This window comes from Diabrotica undecimpunctata, chromosome 1, assembly GCF_040954645.1.
Source record: "Diabrotica undecimpunctata isolate CICGRU chromosome 1, icDiaUnde3, whole genome shotgun sequence".
In the NCBI taxonomy this organism is placed as follows: domain Eukaryota; kingdom Metazoa; phylum Arthropoda; class Insecta; order Coleoptera; family Chrysomelidae; genus Diabrotica; species Diabrotica undecimpunctata.
In genome coordinates this window covers 48583224-48603518 of record NC_092803.1, presented here as the reverse complement: position 1 = coordinate 48603518, position 20295 = coordinate 48583224, and the positions used below count along the sequence as shown (strand labels likewise).

General features: G+C 32.3%; 1 protein-coding gene across 2 annotated transcripts in view; it reads left to right on the top strand.

Annotated features, from left to right (window-relative positions):
- LOC140448963 (acetylcholine receptor subunit alpha-like) overlaps positions 1-20295 on the top strand; it is a 1000791-nt gene that overhangs the window by 654770 nt on the left and 325726 nt on the right. For both annotated transcript variants that reach the window (XM_072542105.1, XM_072542107.1), the window contains exon 5: positions 8936-9045. In XM_072542105.1, the coding sequence (XP_072398206.1) occupies positions 8936-9045 (110 nt within the window). The remainder of the gene's footprint in view (positions 1-8935; positions 9046-20295) is intronic.

The following is a 20295-nucleotide window of genomic DNA, read 5'->3' as shown; positions in this document are numbered from 1 at the left end:
TTGTTCATCAGTAAATTTTTTTACTTGTATTTTTTTTAATATTCTGTGTAGACCATGAAATTGTCTTTTTTTGATTAGGATCTTTCGTAGAATTCATCGGCAAAGGAACTTCCTCATCACTCGACACATCTTCCTTACTAGACACATCGTCATTATTTAGTACAAACTCATCATTTGGTGGTTCAAACGTCACGTCTTCACCTGAATCATCATCAATTTATGATTCTTGATCACTAGGAATTTCCTCAAACTCGCGGTACAATTCTTCCTCTGTCATCCCTACCAACGTGAACGGTAACGGCTCCCTCCTATTATTACTGGACGCCATTTATTCCTACAAAGAAAAAACGTTAGCTGCACGTTTGTACATATTTTGGATTTAACACAGAGGTAGTCAATAAAATCTGGAAGGAGAAACTATTTCATATAAAAAAAGTATTACTTTCGCATAACATTCAGTTTGTACTGTTATGCGAAGTTATATTAATTGGAACTGTTTCCAATCAACTGTTGTATTTTTTAAGAACCAAATAACTAAAATACTAAGCAAATTTCCCAAGAGGATGGCATGTGAAAGATAGGCCTAGTGTATATACTGGGTCTTTCGGTTTGATACATAAATAGTAATTTCGCAAATACGACAGTATTTTCTAATTTTCATTTTTGTGCGTTGATAAAAACTAAACGCATCTTCTTGGTCATCAATATCACTTTAACAGTCAACGTAGTACACGAACCGAAGGCTCGAGAAGGCGACGAAAAATAATTTACGATCTCGGAGAGAAATAAAAGTTTGTATCAGTCGTCGCGTCGGCCGTCGATATCAAACAGACGCTCGATAAAGGGGTGACACCGAGGCCTACTTTACGAGATCAAAGAAAAACTTCATGTCACCGGCTTTCTTTTCTCTTGTCGGGGGGTCGCAAGAGTAGAGTAAAGTATCCGGTAAACTAGAACTTTGTAACTTTTGTTGTTTAGCTTCCGAGATTCCTGAAGAGAATTAGCTTGATGTCTCGGTGTCACCTTTTTCCAGCACTAATTTACTGCCTCGTTAATTACCTCGAATAATTAGCTTACCTTATTAATAATTAACACCGTAATGTGATTTCGGCAGCTTAAAAGAAAATATTTGTTATAACTCAAGTTGATTGTGACATCTATGGATTTTAATTAAAAAAACGAAACTGTTTGTATTTGCTGCTATTTAAGTTTTCATACGAAGTATTTAAGTTTTTCCAAAGAAAGGAGGAGTTTAAGGGAGGCCTATGTCCAGCAGTGGACATGATAAATGAAGGCTGGATGATAATGATGATGAAGTTTTTATAAAAATGATCAATGAATTTAACTATACTCAATACTATTTATTCACAGTCATTTATCCGGATTTAGGTAGTTTACAAAATCACAAAAATAAAAATTGAAAAATAATTAAACTAATTTTAGCTAAATTTAAAAAACTATTAAATGCTTAAAACCACTTTTTACACTAACAAAGTTCTATTTTTGTCGAATAAAAAGCACTGAACTTTTTATATTCGTACTTATATTGTAACGATATATTTATTTTGCCTACCTCAGGGTAAGATCATGGGGGTAGATAAATTGGGGACAGAAACTAAAGGGGTTGAGAAAGGGCAAGCAAAACAAATCGATACGTATGCGAACGGCACTCAGGGGTTAGCTGGAGAGCTGGGGTCGTGGATAAGTAAAAGGCAAGGGGGTTGAGATTGGGGCAGCTACAAAAAAATGAAATAAAGGGGTACTTACATAAATCTCCTGGACAAAATGAATAAAATTGACAGACAAGAAATACCTCTAGCTATTTCGAGAAGACTTCCTGCTGGAGGAAAGAAGGATTCTACTTTTTTAAAAAGTAAACACACAAAAGGTTAGGAGATTTTTCTAAATTAAAATAAACAAATGGATCAGAGAAACAAATCAAACGTTTATTTTTGTCTCAAACAAACAATTATCAAAAATACAAATTGCACAAGAAGCATACTAAATAACATAATAACAAAATTAACAAAAACTTACGTGCTTATCTGTTTACAAAGGAGATTGCTACAAAAATCTTCGAAATTGTTCCTAGGTTATTTATTAATATGGCCAAATTAGATCATTAAAAATTAAGAATAATCTTGTTTATGAAAATATCTTAAAATTTAACCTTATATATGGAATATCTTTTCTATATAATAATCAAATTAAAATTGAAAACTTCAAATATTACAAATTGTTTTAATGAAAGCAATTATCAATTAACAAAAATAATGTCTATTTAATTTGGAAGAATTAAAATGTTAATTGTTACCTTAATTCACAAACTTTGCCACTTAACTATGAAAAAACTTGCTATCTCTGGGATTGGAGCTGCAAGGACAAAACTCTCTACTGGAACAAAAAGGAAACCATTTCCATATGCTGGAATGAAGATCTGACTAGATGGGGTTGGATCAAGCAGGCAAACGACAATAAAGCTGGTGGGACATCCTATATAATCATTTTCCAAAATTTCTTCAGTTCCGGTGTACTGTACAAATCTTATGATGATTACTCTGTTCTAAACTGCCATTATGCAAAGAGTATTATCACCTTAAGACATTACACACAAAGAAGTGGCTCTGAATTCAAAATCCGCCAAACGTCCTTCTCGTTTGAAATCTCTTGCTTGACTCCGTATGCGTTAGATTTAACAAATTCAACCAAAATAAATTCCCCTTGCGTCTCCGGAACCAGTTGTGCCTACAAACTTAAAACAAACATAATACCCTCGAACACTCGTTCGTAACAATCTTGGAATATTCCCAGCTTTATTACGTTTTAGAAAAATTGAATACCTGACGCTTAGTTTAGCAATAAATAAAATATTTTTAGCAATATTTTTTCTAAGAACCTCATTTTTTAACCGGAATATTTGGGGGCTTGAATGTAAACAAATCGTTTTCAACGACAAAAACAACTGAATACCAAAACTTGATATTTAGAATCTCAACTTAAAATGCCCTAATATATTGATCGTTTTAAAATTCCTTTGCAAACAGAAAAACGAAAATATTTCACCGACAGGGGCGTCTTTAGAAATTTTTAACATATAAATATTTCGTAGTTAAAAAAATTTTAAAAACGATACAATATAGCTCCACATTGAGCTTTTTGAAATTGTACATACATCATCTGATAAGCTACTTATTTTTATTTACTGATAATGTGTATCGATTCATACACGAAACTTTTCCATTGAAGGATAAAGTAGCATGATTCTTACCCACTATTTTGTCCTTTATCCCTTCAACAAGTATCCTTGTAAAGTAAATATTTAATAATTTTGCAATCCTATGTCCGGAAAAACATTTCAAATTCGGCAAATTATGCTGATCCTAAAATAAACATTTCAAATAGTCGATTTTTTACATATAAAGAAAAGCTCAAGTTTTAAAACGCACTCTGAAAAATTGAAATCGGTAAAGTATATTTTTAAATTTACTAAATAAATAATTATTATCAAACTGCTTGAATAAAATCTATTTCACCCTTAGATATACTAGTAAGTTTTGATATTGTTTCTTTATTCACCAATATTCCTATTGATGAAATCATTTCCATCTTGCACACTTAACATCAAACCCCTTGAGACACATTTTCTCTTGTAAAACACTGCATGTATAATACATACTTTTCATTCAGAAATCATTTTTATCGTCAAATCAAAGGATCCCTAATGAGATCCTTCCTCTATTTCGTAATAGCTAATATCTAAATGGAACATTTCGAAACAACAGTCCTGTCTTTATCAAATTTGAAACCCACCTGCTAGTTATGGTACGTTGATGGCACCTTTGTCATTTGTCCTCTTGGTAAAGGCGCATTAGATCTCTTCCTCTCCCACCTGAATGTAATACATCCCAGTATTTAATTCACGATGGAAGTTGATTTTGAAGCGTCTTTCCATTCCTTGATGTTCTTATTCAGAAAAACCCTCCCCATAGTTTTTTCTATTTCTTGTACCGGAAACACACCCATAAAAACCGTTATCTCAATGCCCAGTCACATCATCACCGCGCCCAACTCAATTCAGTTATCAACACTCTTGTTTTCCTTTCCATAAGACTTAGCAATGACAATCATAAATCATTTGAAATCATTTCAATAAGGCAAAAACTCTTACTAAAAGACTACCACACAACCCAAATCAATAGGAGCGTTTAAAAACATCTAAACCCCATTTCATCCAAAAAAGAAACCTTTCCGACTGATTATCCTAAATCCATTCTGCCTTTTATTATAGGTGTCACTGATAAGATCAGTAGAAATCTTAACCCCGTAAACATCAAAATCATCTTCACTACTCACTCCAAGTTCATACTCGTCAGATCCGAAATCCCCAATGAAGAGAATGGTGGCTATAAGATACCAACTTCCAGTTGTCCATGAACATGCATAGGACAGATAAACCGACAAACCCCCATTCGTATTTACGAACATTCCATATCTGTAAAACATTCCGTTACTACTTCAGACCTAGCCCAACATCATATTCAGACAATTCACAAAATAGATTTCAAAAAAGCAAAAACCATCGCTCCTATCCGCTTCTTAAAATCGACAATTATTCGTAAAGCCATCGAAATTGAAAAACTACCTAACAGCTTAAACTCACGCGATGCAGCTAAAAGACTACCGACAATATGGCGAACACTGCTTCAGACCGAGTCCGCGCATACCGTTCCTGCGCATGCAAAGAAGTGTATAAAAGCAGCTACACAGGGTAAAACTCGTCGTCGTTACTAGACACCGAAGAGTAGGCAGTTTGACGTTTCTCATATTTTTGGAAAATAAGATAACGAGTGAGGCGAGCCAGTCTTCCTCTTAATAATGGCTAAAAAATGGGTGCGGAAACGTCGAGTTTCTCAACGCAGATTTTCCCTAGGCCCAGGATTTCTTTTTTAAATGCAATGTTTTAAGTGTCTAAAAAATGCTCGATCAGATTTAATTCCTTGCTATATTGTGGCCATCATATTCTTTCAAATTGAACCTTACAAAGGTAAGCACTATTCTTGCGACATGAGGACGTACGTTTTCGTGCATTACCAATGGCAAAATATAATCTAAAATGTTTTTGTATGTACGTATCAGCTGTTATTTCCCCAATCAACTCCACAATTTTGTATCTTCATACAATCACAATATCTTCTTACCAAGCAATACCACCTCATATCTTTATGCTGTCACAACCAAAACTAAAGCTCCTTATGAATAACATGTCCTCTGGCAAATTATAATCGACACCATTTATCGTTTTGAGAGAGTCGTAGAACTTTGGCAGGGCGTCTTGATTTTAGGCAAGCATCTTTTAAGCTATGTCTGACTGTTTTAGTACTAACACCAACCCATTTAGCATTTTAAAACTCGTTTTTTAAGACGCGTAGATGTGAATGAGTGATTTTTGAAAAATTAAAGAGCGGTCATCTGCGGTATTTGTACATAGTTTTCTCACTAACCCAGTCTTCTTCTGTAATATCCTTTTTTGCAATTCCTTTTTAAAACTTATGAGTTTTAAAACAATAAAATAGTATAAAATAAATTTTTATGGCGTGTTCACACAAAAATTGTATCTTTGATTCAAGCAGCATTGGATTCAATTTTACGTATTCTCAAAGTGAATCGTTCATCTTCGATTTTTACTTGAATAGGTATTTCATGTATTGTACCAATGGAAAGTTTCGAACTTGGATTTGAGGTTCGAATCTGTTTGTAAATGCCCCTTTGTCCGCTTCTTGTCGGTCGACGATGATAGGTTTAATAAAGTTGAAGTTGTTGAGTAAAAGTGTTGATTTATTGACAGCTACTGGTAATTACACAATATGATGTTCGTTAGGTAACTACTTATGATTGACTGTATGTAGACTGCGCTCACATAAGCTTAAATCCCCAATTTATAATCTCAAATAATTCATACCTCAGCACAGAGGTTATTGCTTCCTATCATACCATACCAACAAACTTTGCTTACATACAATTTAATCTACGCCTTAATTGCGACACTTAGGAAGTTCAATTAGAAAATATATTATTCGGCAATTTATTTAGTTGTAGGTAAATAAACTAATTGTTAAAATATCATACGATATGGTTTTACAATGTCACTTATACACGGTGAAACTATAATAGATTAAGAAGTTAAGAATAATGTGAGATTACAAATTAAGGGGTTAATTTGTGATTGAACATATTGGCCACTATATAAAAAACAAACAGACGACCAATAGAAATATTTTAAACATATAAAATATAAAATAATAATATAACAATAATCATAACACTAATTCACTCGGTTTTTGAATTATTATCTCACCCGAGCAGTGCTACCTATAATTTGATTATTTAGAATTTATGTTTCAGCTAAACTATCTAATTCAAATCTAAGCCCATTAAGTGAAACTGATCTAGGAGGGGCTTTCTTTAAAGTACTACTTAAATTTGGTTATGATAAAGTATGTCTTCGAGGCGCTGGATCAGGTTGGATGAAAAAACCTTGATGCCTTTGTTTTTTGGCTCTCTTGGAGTTTCGAATATATCTGACTACCTTCCTTCATTTTCATATGTTACTTAAAATTAGTGTAAGTTATTGTAATCTACTGCAAGTAGATTCCTTGGGACCAACAACGGGCGCACAACACCACCTCTTCTTTTTCTAGGTTTGTGTCTCTTTGAAATTTCTTCTCTAATTGCAGCAGTCTCGCATATGCCTGCTATTTTAAGTCCCCTAATAGGCTTGTATTAGAATTAAAGGGTATTTTAACTTCAAATCTTCCTTTGTTATCCCTTTTTACTGTTCTTTTATAATATTCTTCACACTCTTTTTCTTCTACTGAAAGAGCATTGCTTTGATCTACTTCTTCTAACTCCCAGTATTTTTTTATTTGTTCATCCATTTCTCGTCTAGATATCATGCTGACTACTTGTATATTAGGGATATTCTCTTGCTGTGCTATCCCTGACATTATCCAACCCAATTTTGTATTTTGGGTGAGCAAACCATCTTTTGTTCGATCTACTCCGTCTAGTAATATCAAACTATATTCTTTGGCTCCTAATAGAATATCTATTGAACCTGTTTTATTGAAATTTGGATCCGCCAGGACTAAGTTCCTATGGTTCCTTTCTATCTCCTTCTCCGGTAGATTTTTTGTTATTTTTCGTAGTACAAGTGCTTCGATCTTCATTTGAAATTCATTTTCGAAATGTGCCTGTAAGTTTAATGTTACGCTCCATTTCGACGTTCTTTGGTCTTCATTGCCAATTCCAGGTATCTGAGCGTGGACAGCCTTTCTTTTTATTTCGAGACTTGTAGCGGCCTGCTTCGTAATGAATGATGACTGCGAGCCTTCGTCAATCAATGCTCTCATCAATTGTGAGCTTCCTTTTGAGTCTCTTACTCGTACCAATGCCGGTGCAAGTAGCACTTCTTCATTCTGATGACTTAAACAGCTCACGGTATTCTCTTGTCTCCTTGACGATCCGTCGTAAGTGTTGTCACCTCTGGTCCCACTAGAATTGGGTCTATTTTGTGGCCTTCTGTTTTCAGAAGTTCTTCTGTTGTCATACTGACCTGACCCACTAGAATTTGATCTATTTTGTAGCCTTCTGTTTTCAGAAATCCATCTTTTATCATACTGACCTGACCCACTAGAATTTGGTCTATTTTGTGGCCTTCTGTTTTCAGAATTCCTTCTGTTATCATACTGACCTTCTGACAAGTGTAGTAATGAACGGTGCTGTCCACCATTCACATCTACATCTATAATAGGAATAACATGGTACTTCCCTTTTGTGTAGTAAGCATCTACCGCACCATTGCTTTTCCTTAACGATTTTGTTTCTTTCACGTACTTCTTGACGTAGAAACGTTGTACATTTCAACAGGTTATGTTCTTCATGACACACCACACAGGTTATCTTTTTCTTAACCTGTTGTCTATGATCTGTTCCTTTCCTTTCTGTTTCCAACATCTCCAATGTCTGGAATCTTCTTTGTAGGAATTCCTGTGTTGACTTATATGTCGGAATGTCCCTACTGTCTTGAATTGACGTTTCATATAATCTCCTGGTTTCTGTTTCCCACTTTAACATACTTATCGTTGCTATAAGAGGGCTCCAGGACTCTGTCATTGTACCTAGTCCACTAATGGCTTCTAAGCATTCGTGGAGAGTATCATGTAATGTTTTCAGCGCCTTTGCTGACGTTTCTTTTATCTCCGCAGCCTGAAGTATCTTGTCTATTAATATAAATAGATTCATCCTTGGATTATCGTACCGATCTTGCAACATTTTCCAGGCAGCACTGTAGTTCGCTTCTGTTGTATTTAAATGTTGTATTATTCTACCTGCTTCTCCTCGGAGGCTTGTCTTCAGATACTGCATTTTTTCCACATTTGATAGTTGGTTATTCTCATGTATCAAACGTTTAAAAATATCATAGAATGATATTTATTCAACAGGACTAGCCAATAATTTGGCTAGTCCTGTTCTCATGGTCTCATTGTTTAATTCTAAGCGAGCCATTTTTATCACTTTGCAAAAGTGCCAATAACCACAAATAATGACAATTACGACATATTCATACATGGCCTGATAGAATAAAACAATAAATATCTTATCTTTAACATTAAACCACAAAGGTATTAACTTAAGGCATAAGGAACTTGAATTCCATTTAAAAGACACTGATTTCTAACAGGGTCAAATTGTTGACCCTGTTTAATACTGTCTACAAGATTTTAATATCATAAACAATTTGAATATTTTGCTTCCTATCTAGAAATGACGAAATATAAAAATGGACGTGGCATAAAAGAAATTAACTCATTAATATACAAAACCTTGTTAAAATTTTTCATAATGTCTTTTGAGAAATTGTGTTTTCTAATTTTAGGCCTGGTACGACTACAAGCTTAAATGGGACCCAAAAGATTATGGTGGCGTCGAGATGCTTCACGTTCCATCGGATCACATATGGAGACCAGACATTGTCCTATACAACAAGTAAGTCGATTAAAATATTTCATATTTAGCATTGTGTTATTATTTAATCTATTCGATAGAGATTTGGTCTCTAAACATTATATGAACAAGCTGAATTTCGCTAAGAATAAATTTTGGGACCCCAAAAAAGATACAAACAAGTTTGCCACTCCTACTGCCTGGCTTCCTCCTAAAACCCCCTCTCGTAGAGAGAAAAATGCAAAATCGATTTACTAAGAGTCTATACGCCGTAAAAAATGTTTCAAATAAAAAATGTAGCTGAGATAATTTTAAACAACAATGTTTATTGGCACTTTTTGTATAGAATGAATGGTTCTCTCAGAAACAACGCTTGAAACAGCCGGCGACTATAAATGTCAGTTCATCAATCAATCAATCTGAGTATCCTAGCGACAAAACTCAAAATGTGTTAAGTAAGTGTTTTAAAGATGAAGAGTGAAGCTTTCATATACAATTTTCATTTTGCCGCAAATAAACGTTTCGCGATTTTTGCAATTTTTTATGATTCTCATGAGATTAATCAAATTTATGACTTTCATTGACCGGTCACTATGGATTTCCATTGTTAGAGCGTAATCTTCAAAACCTGTAACATGAATTTTGAGTTTTGGTATCAAATATGAGGCATTTGAAATACGCCAAAAAACCGCAGAAGTTAAAATTTTACATCGCACGTCACGGGAAATCCTTTCGTGAAGACAATATTAGGTGAAATTTGCGGTTAAAGTTGTATATTATCGAAAAACATACTTGTGTAATAATATAATTGAAAAGATGCAGTTTTAAAAGAATAAATCTCTTGTAATGAGAAAGTTTAAACTTTGCGTATTTTTGGCATATTTTAAATGCCAAAGAGGAGGTTTTGAAGACTAGGCTCTAACAATGAAAATTCCATAGTGATCAATCAATGAAAGTAATAAATTTTATTGATCTAATGAAAATCATAAAAAATATCAAAAATCCCGCAACGTTTCACACAAATCTGCTGCATTCACCTATAAAAAGCATTTTCAAAAAGCAAAAATATATCGAATTTTTACCATCGAGTTCATACAAATTTTATTTAAAATTGATTTCGCACGCGTAACTGACATTAAAAAATCGCCGGTCGCTTTAAGTGCTGTTTGTAAGATAACGGTTTATTCTATCGAAAAAATACTATACTAAAGTCACAATCAAGATGTACCAGAAATAAACAAACTAAGACACTTGAATGTTACGAGGAACACACCCGAATCATGATTTACAATGTATAAACTTTGTAAATCATGATTTGGGATTTATACAATGTATATACACTGTAAATCATTATTTGAGAGTGTTCCTTGTAACATTTAACGTGTCTTGGTTTATTTATTTCTAGTGCATTTTGATTGTGATTTTAGTATAATAAATATTTTTATTCAAAATTCTCTCAGCTATACTTATTATTTAAAACATTTGTTTCTAAAATTATAGAAATACAGACGTACAGATTCTTGATAAATCGATTTTTTCCGTATTGCTCCATACTAGGATGGTTGTCAGAAAAAGCCAAGAGGTAGGAGTGGTAAACGTTTTTGCATACTTTTTGGGGTCCCAAATTTGACTTTCTTAACAAAATTCAGCTTGTTTGTTTGTACGATTTTTAGAGGTTCAGTGGCATTTTCGTCTCTGAAGACTGGAGTATATTGAGTACATATAAAATTGAATACAAAAAAAAATGTATTAATAATTTCAGTAAGATAATGTAGTCACTACGAAAAAGAAGGACAGCTTGTAGGTTTCTAAATGGATTTTTACAAACAAATCTTGATGCCAATCTGGAGATACGTGCCCGTATTTGTGTTTACATGTGATAACATTGTGGTAACAAGGACATAGAGGTGTGAGAAGAAAACAGGTTTTTTGGTAAAAAACCATTCATGAATGGACTCAGACATCAAATCTTCTTCTTTACGTGCCATCCCGCGGCGGAGGTCGGCAATCATTATAGCTATTCGGACTTTTGAGACGGCTGCTCTGAAAAGTTCATTTGATGTACATCTGTACCACTCTCTCAGGTTGCGCAGTCATGACATTCTACAGCTTTCTATGGGTCTCTCTCATTGGATCTTTCCCTGCATAATCAGTTGGAGCAAGATGTATTTCTCTCCAGGTGTAATATGTTTGAGAGATTCCAATTTACTTGTTTTGATTGTATTTAAAATTTATATTTGTTTATTCATCCTTCTCAGAACCTCTTTATTTGTGACGTGTCCTGTCAAGGATATTTTCAGAATTCTTTTATATACCCACAGCTCGAATGATTCCAGTTTTTTTATTGATGTCGCATTCAAGGTCCAAGATTCCATTTCATAACACAAAGTCGATAAAACATAGCACCTCGCTAAAATAACTATTAGTTACAATTTTAAATCCCTTGTACAAAGCACTCTTCTCATTTTGTTGAAATTTGCTTTAGCTTTTTCTATTCTGATTTTGATCTCCTGAATGTGATCAATTGTGGTGTTAATCATTGTTCCCAGATAGGCATATTTGTCCACTTGTTCGACGTTGGTTCCGTTTATTAGAAGATTCTTGTTATTTCTTTGAGTTTTCAAAATTCTCATAAATTTCGTCTTCTTAACGTTCATTGTTCATTGTTAGACCGTACTCTTTTCCATACTTCGCTATTCTGCTCATCAGTCTCTGAAGATCTTCAATATTTTCGGCTAAGATCACAGTGTCGTCCGCATATTTAATGTTGTTAATGGGAACTCCATTTATCTTTATTCTAGCTGTTTCACCCTCAAGAGGGGTGTTTTACTGTTTCACCCTTTTTTTGGGATGTCTTCGGAGTAGCATTAAAAAGAATTTTATTTGCGACGGTACGCATCCCTGTCTCACTCCACGTCTAATTTCAATTTCTATCTTTGTCCACTCTTTATTGTTTTTAATGCGTGTAATATTTCTTCTTTTGTAAGATATGGACCTATTTCTTCTGACGTAATTTTTATGTGCTCCAGATCTCCTCTTTCATCATCGAACAATTCGATGATATATTCTACCCATCTTTGTACTTTCTCATCCGTCTGTGTTATAGTAGTCCCGTGTCTATCCAGAAGTGGACCAGTGGGATTTTGTTTTCTCCATTTCCTGCCAATTTTTTGTTTAAGTTAAAGAGATTATATTTATTTTGAAGGTCTTCGATATCTTTGCATTTGTCTTCAAAGTATTTTTCTTTTGCCTGCTGATTCCTGATTCCGTGGTTTATCTCTCTGTATTTATTGTTGTCTTTGTTTTTGAATTGTTTCCGTTGTTTCATCATATTGAGTATCTCGTGACTCATCCATTCTTTTTTTCTCCTTGAGAAAGTCTTTAGTATTTTTTTACAGGGTTCCAGTAGATAATGTTTTAGTCGATCCCAGTACTTGTCAATATCATTGGTGTTTGTGTTCAATTTGCTGCAGTTCACATGCAATTCATGTTGAAGGTATTTTTTTACGTTAGGTTCTTTAAGTTTTCTTGTGCCTATTGTAGCGATTCTTTGATGTCTTTTAATATTCTTAAGGGTAAGTGTAATCTTGGCGATAAGTGAATTGTGATCTGAGGCCACGTCTGATGTATACATTCGTCTATTTGGTAACTTGAAAAATGTGTTAGTAATAATCAAGTTTTGCTCTTGATCGAATTTTAATAGACGCTCTCCTCCCTCGTTTCGATTTTCCAGGGTATAGTTTCCTATACACTTTCAAATTTGTCCCCTTTCAATCTTTGGTTTGGTTATTTTTTGATATCTCAGTAAAATATTTCCACTTTTTCTTCGTCGGCATTCGCCGTAGGAGCATAAACTTGTATCAAATTCAGTTTAGCATGAGATGTCACCAACTGCATTACCATTATCCTTTTTGAGATAGGGAAATAGCATTCCACCGCTCTATTAGATTTTTTAATAACTATTACTGCCACACCGTGTCTGTGTTGGTTATTCTCGCTACCGGAATAATATATTGTGGCTTTGTCTGTTGAAAAACAACCTGAGTGGAGCCACCTAGCTTCACTGATAGCCAGTACATCGATATTTAACCTGTTCATTTCTTGAATAATATTGTGCATTTTAAAAGACTGAAACATGGTCTGAACATTCCAGGTTCCTATTCTAGTGTTGGACAGTCTTATTTTCTCATGTATGTTCTTCTGACTATCTAAAGGAATATCAATGATATCAAATGCAGAACAATTATTACAAATGGCAGAAGATCGAAAAGCTTTAGCTATGATGGTCGCCAACGTCAAATAATTCTGACATATTACGTAAAGAAAAAGAACATTTATATTTTTCTGATAATCCAGAATAAAATCCAGAGGTTTATTAAAATCATTTTTCGAAGCTTTTCTTCTTCATCTGTCATTATTCGTAATTTCCTCTTTCTAGCAAGTTCGAAAATGTTACTTACATTTCTAATTCTCAGAAGAAGGAGAAGAATTCTAGAACTAAGAGGGGATGCTGAGAGACAAGCGGAATTTTGTCATGAAATTTTAGATAGGTCTAATGCAGACAGACATTTTAAAAAAAAAACATTTTGTTTAGCAATAAATGTACATTTACATTAAATAATGAACCAAACGTTGAAAATTATAAGATTTAATCGACAAAGCTTGAGAATGTTATTGAAAACAATAGCCCATATCGTCTAAAAATAAATGTCTGGTTACGAATATTTATATACACAATATTATTGTACCATTTTTCTATAAGAAAAATGTAAATTTAGAAAAGTTTTTTGGACTTTCCACTAGAAGAAATTTTACGGAGACTTGCAGAAGTAACTTCAGATGAAGAAAAAATTTGGTTTTAAATGGATACCCTGTTCACAATAGGCAAGTGGTTAACAAATTTTTTAAAAACAATTTTAATAATTGTTTAATAGGACCCAACTGTAACATTTAGAGCACTCCGAAATCGGGAGATCTATAACTTATATTACTATAGCTTGTAATATTGACTTTGAGTCTGAAATTTTTGCTACATTAGTACATGTTTGAGTTGCACAGAATTTTAATGGCTTTTGAATGGCAAAGCACTTAATGGTAAAAATGTAACAATAATTTAAGATTCTGTACTTTTCAATACGATTTATGCTTGAAACAAAAAATGCCGAATGTGTATTTCGATCTGTTTTTGGCCCATCTGTATATATTTTTGTTAAGTTCGACCTAAGTATGGATAACACAAATGCATAAATTGTCCGCATATTGAATAAGTTGTATGTAATTGCTTATCAAATCATGCATCAAGTTTGTAGTGTGTAAGTTAAACAAAAGTGCGTTTAAAATAGAACATTGTGAAGCCCGTTGTAAAGTTCTCTTGGACCATGTAAAACGTTATGATGATCTCGCGAAAATATTTTTCTATTAGCAAACAACGTTAAAATATTTATAAGGAGTCTTTTATTAAAACCAGACACCACCATTTTTGAATATAGTACTTTAAAAATCTACCACATTATAAGACTCCTTAGGGTCCACAAAAAGACATAACATGTAATTATTTTTTGACAATTATGCGTCTGTAACTAAATGGGAGTTGCATCAATTTATTGTGCATATCAATGCATCAGTTGTACCTTTTCTATAATTCTAAATTCTAAATTTTATAAGCCTTAAAAAGATTTTTGTTATACTCGATAACAATGAAATATGTCGGTAGGACGAGTCAGGTTGTTTCTCAAGTTTTACTAGAAGACACAGTATTATATTTTTAAGACTAAATAAATACTATTGTTTCAACCACCAGCCATTAAAAATTTCCAAAAGAAATTTACTATTTTCTGGTTAAGTTATTTATTTAAGTCCAGGTGCGGTATTTTTTTGGATTTTTTAAGGCTAATGCTAATTCTGAAAAGCTAAAAATTTTTAAAGAGTATCTGGGTCTTCAGTCTCACCTGAAGCAGAGGAAGAAGCCAATTTATCAAGAATTTCTTGAATAAGGCGTTTTGTCTAATTGTGGTTTTCTTTTTTGATGATGTTTATTGCCAACTGATCTTACAGTATTCTATCTCTAAGTCAAAGGAGTGTTTTCATTTAATTTATTTAAAAAAATATTAACTGTTTTTTTGGTTAAGTTTGAAAGTACGTTTGACTTTACCGGAAATGTTTTAATAGTGTAGATAGTTAATAAAATTACTTTGTTTTTTTAAATTCGTTGAAAGCTTCTTTTTGCCTTTTAATAATCCCAGAACATTTCGTAGAATAATCTAGCTTGTGTCAAATTTATTTTAAAATAGCATTACTAACATGAAATCTTACAAAATAAAAAAAATTATAATTTTAAGTAAACGTATATATTGAAACACTAATTAATATCAAAATAAATATATTTTCTGTTTCAGTTAAAATGAATTTAAAATTATCTCAACTGCTTACCTACTTTGATGAAACAGTGTATAAAGCTTACCTTGATCGTTTTGTTCTCCCTGTAAACGCCAACCTATTCATATATTCAAAACCCGTCAACGTCGGGTTGTTTCTAAAACAACCCGCTGCTTAAAACAACCAAGGTGTGCCTACTTAAACCGCGTTTAAGACGTCGTCACGTCTGTAAAAGCAACCTTCTTTTTACCGTTTTCCTCTGAACTACTTATTTTAATCACCCCCGCAGGGCAAACACCGGGGTTGAGATCCTTTAATTGCCAAGTTGCATTATAAATACAACCGAGCCCATCGGGCTTCATTATTTCCCGCTTTTTAGTTTTTCCCTTCCGAAGAACACTCTTATTTTTTATTTAAAACCGGAGAAAATGGGAAGCGATGAAGATACAGTTTGGGGTAAGTGGGTGTTTTGGGTGAATTAATGTATATTTTTTTAAGCTGGATAAAAAATATTAAAATTTTACAAAGCAGTTTAATGTAATCGATTTCAGAAGATATGAAACATAGGTTTTTTAGTATGTATTGTGATAGATGATAACTGTATTCCTTCTACTAATTATACAATTTCAACTATATACACTGAGTTTGGAAAGGACATCACTTAATAATTCAGAAATGCGACATACTAGAAATAAATGTCGATATAGGTCGGTTTTAAGATTTAGTTTTGCTTTTATTTTGGATAATGGCAACTGTGATGACGTCACCATGACGTCGCGATGACGTCATCCGACGACGATTGTTTTTTAACCAGAAACCTATATTTTTTTGTGTCACAGTTAAATAGACAATAACATTCTATGAATGGCTATATGTATTATTATTATACTCCATTCGCTTAGCTCGGGCATATTTTGACAGATTCATTGTCGGAAACCATCGAGTTAGAATCTATGGAGAGGGCATCACGTGACTAAAAACGACCTCACTTCGGCCATATTGTTTTGCCACTTTTGACAGATCGTATAGGTTTATTTACGAATGTTGCTTTTCGAATATTTTTAGTTTTATAATACTTTTATAGAAACTGTAATAATATATTGTGCATAATAATGGTTTCTTGTTCTCAACGTAGTTGCAGTGGCAGAAGCAATGTTAATAAAAAATCTTCAGGAATAACGTTCTACAGGTTAGCATACAAATATGTACACAAAGTAATGGCCCGTACTTCAGAGAATTAATTAATAGTATTTAACTGTATTAATTTATCTTTATGTATAATGTATCGTGTTTTTAGTGTTTACCGCGGGATAAATAAATCATAGTTTATTAAAAATATATTGCACTTTTTTAGATTATGATAAAATCTTCTGAATAACTAGTCATATTTGTATAGTAGTTTTAATATTGAGTCCGCCCATGATCCCACTGCCATATTGATATCACACTTAGCCACGCCTACCTACGCCGTTTTTAGTACATACGTTAATATGCTCATAGCTTCTCCATAGACTCTAACTCGATGTCGGAAACCTACAACACAACAATTCCTACTTCTCAGTATTAATAGCTCAAGTATCCTACTATTACAGACTTCTTTCTTTAAAAAAAGAAGAATTATTCTAAATAGTGGAAGTGTATACTAAACCAATCAAATTTTGGGTAGTATATATTTAAAAAATATATTTTAGTTGTTATGATTTAACATAACTATTTATTATATGGTACAGATAAATAAATATTGATTGTCGGTAATTCGCAAAGTTTGATTTTATTTACTATTTAGTTTGTTTACTATTAATATTGGCTATGAGTATGTGTGCTTGGTTGTATAGTAATTTCCAGCCACTTTTATCTGACAAAGAGCCACTACTGTCAAAAAGTAACTAACTTCGCAAAAAAATAATTACTAAATTTACTAGACAGTTGGGACTGGGAATAGCGAACCGAGTATACCCTGACATTAGTAGTTTTAGTATACAAGGCGGTAATGGAAATTCAGTAGTGACCGGTAGTGATAAATTTTATTGATCTTATGAGAATCCCAAAAAAAGGTCAAAATCTCTAAACATTTATTTATTTAACACCTCTATGGAAGCTGACTTTATTTTCAAAAAAATACAAAAATTATATACGAAAGCTTCTAGCTTCAACTTTAAAACGCATTTTGATTTTTGTTGATAGGATACTCTTATCAAAAGATATCGAATTTTTACCGTCCAGTTGATACAAATTTTATTTTAACATTGATTTCGAGCGCCTACCTGACATTTAAAATCGCCAATCGCTTCAAACATTGTTTCTGAGTGAACGATTTATTCTACAGAAAAGGTGCTAATGTTCAAAATAATTTTAGCTACATTGTTTATTTAAACTCGTTTTTTTGTATGGAGTGTAAATTCTTGGTTAATCGATTTGTGTCGTTTTCCTCCCCTACGAGTGGGTGTTTAGGGGTAAGCCGGAGAGTAAAAGTGGTAAACATCTTATTTCGGGTTCCAAAATTGACACTATCAACAAAATTTAGTATAATTATATAAGTATATATTCGTAATTTTTAGAGTTTCAGTTGCAGTTTCATCTCTGACCTCTGGAGTATTTATTTCATTATTTGAATAATTATTATGCATCTTAATTTCAAATTTGTGTACATATGTTTACTTTGTATTACTTAGTGTACGGGATCTGAAAGGAGCTTTAAGGATAAATCTCCTGGTATTTAATGTATATTGATGATGTGGTATTGTGAGGAAAGTTTAAGGGGGAAATTGAGGCTACAGCCGTTGGATTATGCAACTGGGGACAAAGTTAATGTTCAGATGTTAAAGGTCAGAAATAGAATATTCAGAAGTTATTTAGAAAACCAACAACATTTTGTTATAAATCAATTATATCAAGGAATAAAGATATGTAACTTGTGATGATATGTAAGTTAAGTATATCTCTGTACGTTAGAAAAATTTGGATTTGTTATTATTAATTTGAAGAAATAAGTAATTTATCTTACAAAGTCCTGTAGAGTTTATATTGTGAAATTCAAACAAAACTGTAGGATATCAGTTAAATTTTTTTTTATTTATATATTTATTTTAATTATCAAAAAACATTAATTTTGTTGGGTAATCAAGGTTTAGTATCTGGATTTTTGGCAATAATAACCTTTCCTATTAAAAAAAAACGGGTGTGGCAGTCCAGTGGGACTGCGGGTAGAAGTTATACTTCTATACACGGGTTCGCCGTTACAAATTTATATGGGAGTCAATCTGCACAATCATTATATATTTAATGCTATAGGTAAGAGATAGAAAGAGAAAAAGAATTAGGTAGGAGTTGAATGCAAAAAAATTTTTTTACACAAACTCTGCAGTAAAATTCATTGTTTATTTTATTATTAATATAAAAATTACAATACAATACAATACACTGCAACATAATTCAATATAATAATACAATACAAATTAAAATGCAATATTCATAAGTATTTAAAAGTGCCAATATACATAACTTACTTTACGAAGATAAAAATAAAAAACCAACAACTCGAATTATGTTTTTTGTATTTTCATTTTATTTTAAAATTTAGCATTTTTGCGTATATTACATATATTTAATAACATTAATGTGAGGTTTTTAAATACATATTTCAAAAATAAAAAAGGAAATTCATATTGGGATTCGAACTCACGTACACCAGCGTATGAACCAAACACGTAAAAGATTTGCCAATTAGACATGATACTAACGGATTTCAAAATTGACAGTTCTCTGTCATACAGTGATTATTTTGAAATACAAAAGCCTAAAGTAATTATGAACATTTAATAAATAATACAAAACATATCACATAAATAATAATATTAATATATATTATAATATTGCTTGGTTTTTCTTAAACAGTCATAAAAATAAAAGTATCATTTTTTGTGCATAAAACGTTTCTTATACATTTTAGAAAAAAATTATTCAGACATTAGTTATCTTAAAAAGCTCTTTAATTTGTGAGTTCTTAAATTAAAATACATAAACAATTGATCAAGATACTTATTGCAAAAAACTCTTATTTTTGCAGTAATTTATAAATGTTAAAAATAACTTTGGTTTTGAATAATGACATGGTATATAACTACTTAAAATTATGGCAATTAATGAAATATTGAGATGTGCTAAATCTTAGCTACATTGGCCAAATAGTTTGTAAGTTGTATAATTTGTTTATTACGTAAACCGATTATTTAAACAACTGTACTTGCCCAAAAAGGGACTCTAGAGGTATTTAGCACATTGCAATCAATTCTTTGAGGCTTTCTTTTTTCAGATATACTAAAAAAATTTCAATATTTTATCCAAATTGTTATTAAGAAAACCGTTTGAAAAAGGGCTGATTGTTTAGCTTATAAACATTTTAATAACTTTGATATTGTTTATATTATACTAGTTCATTATTTGGTTTTTATTGCTTAGTTGCCAACTACATAAAACTATACTTTATGACCCGCACAGGCATAAAGACAAAAACAAATTTCTTCGTAATAAAGTTAGTTTTTAAAATTACAAAATACGGAATTAAATAATTATTATAACTACATAACATTATTTAGTAGAATTCACATAAAAGTGGCAATTCTGGGAAGATCCCGTAAATAGATTTGACATTTTCAGTTTTTTCAGCAACTTGGTTGCTTCCATAAAGTCCTCGTAGACACACCGGCTCAGGATTAGCAACTTCACGTGGAGTCATATGTCGCCATGTTACCTAATCCAACGGTAACTGTAACATCTTAATATTTTATAAGAAATACTGTAAACCAAATGTAACTAATTATTTTTTAACGAGTTTTTACCCATATATTTAGTGGCTACATTCATGTACTCCTAGACACTGATATTGGAATATGGATTCCGAAAACGTTTTGTCTAACA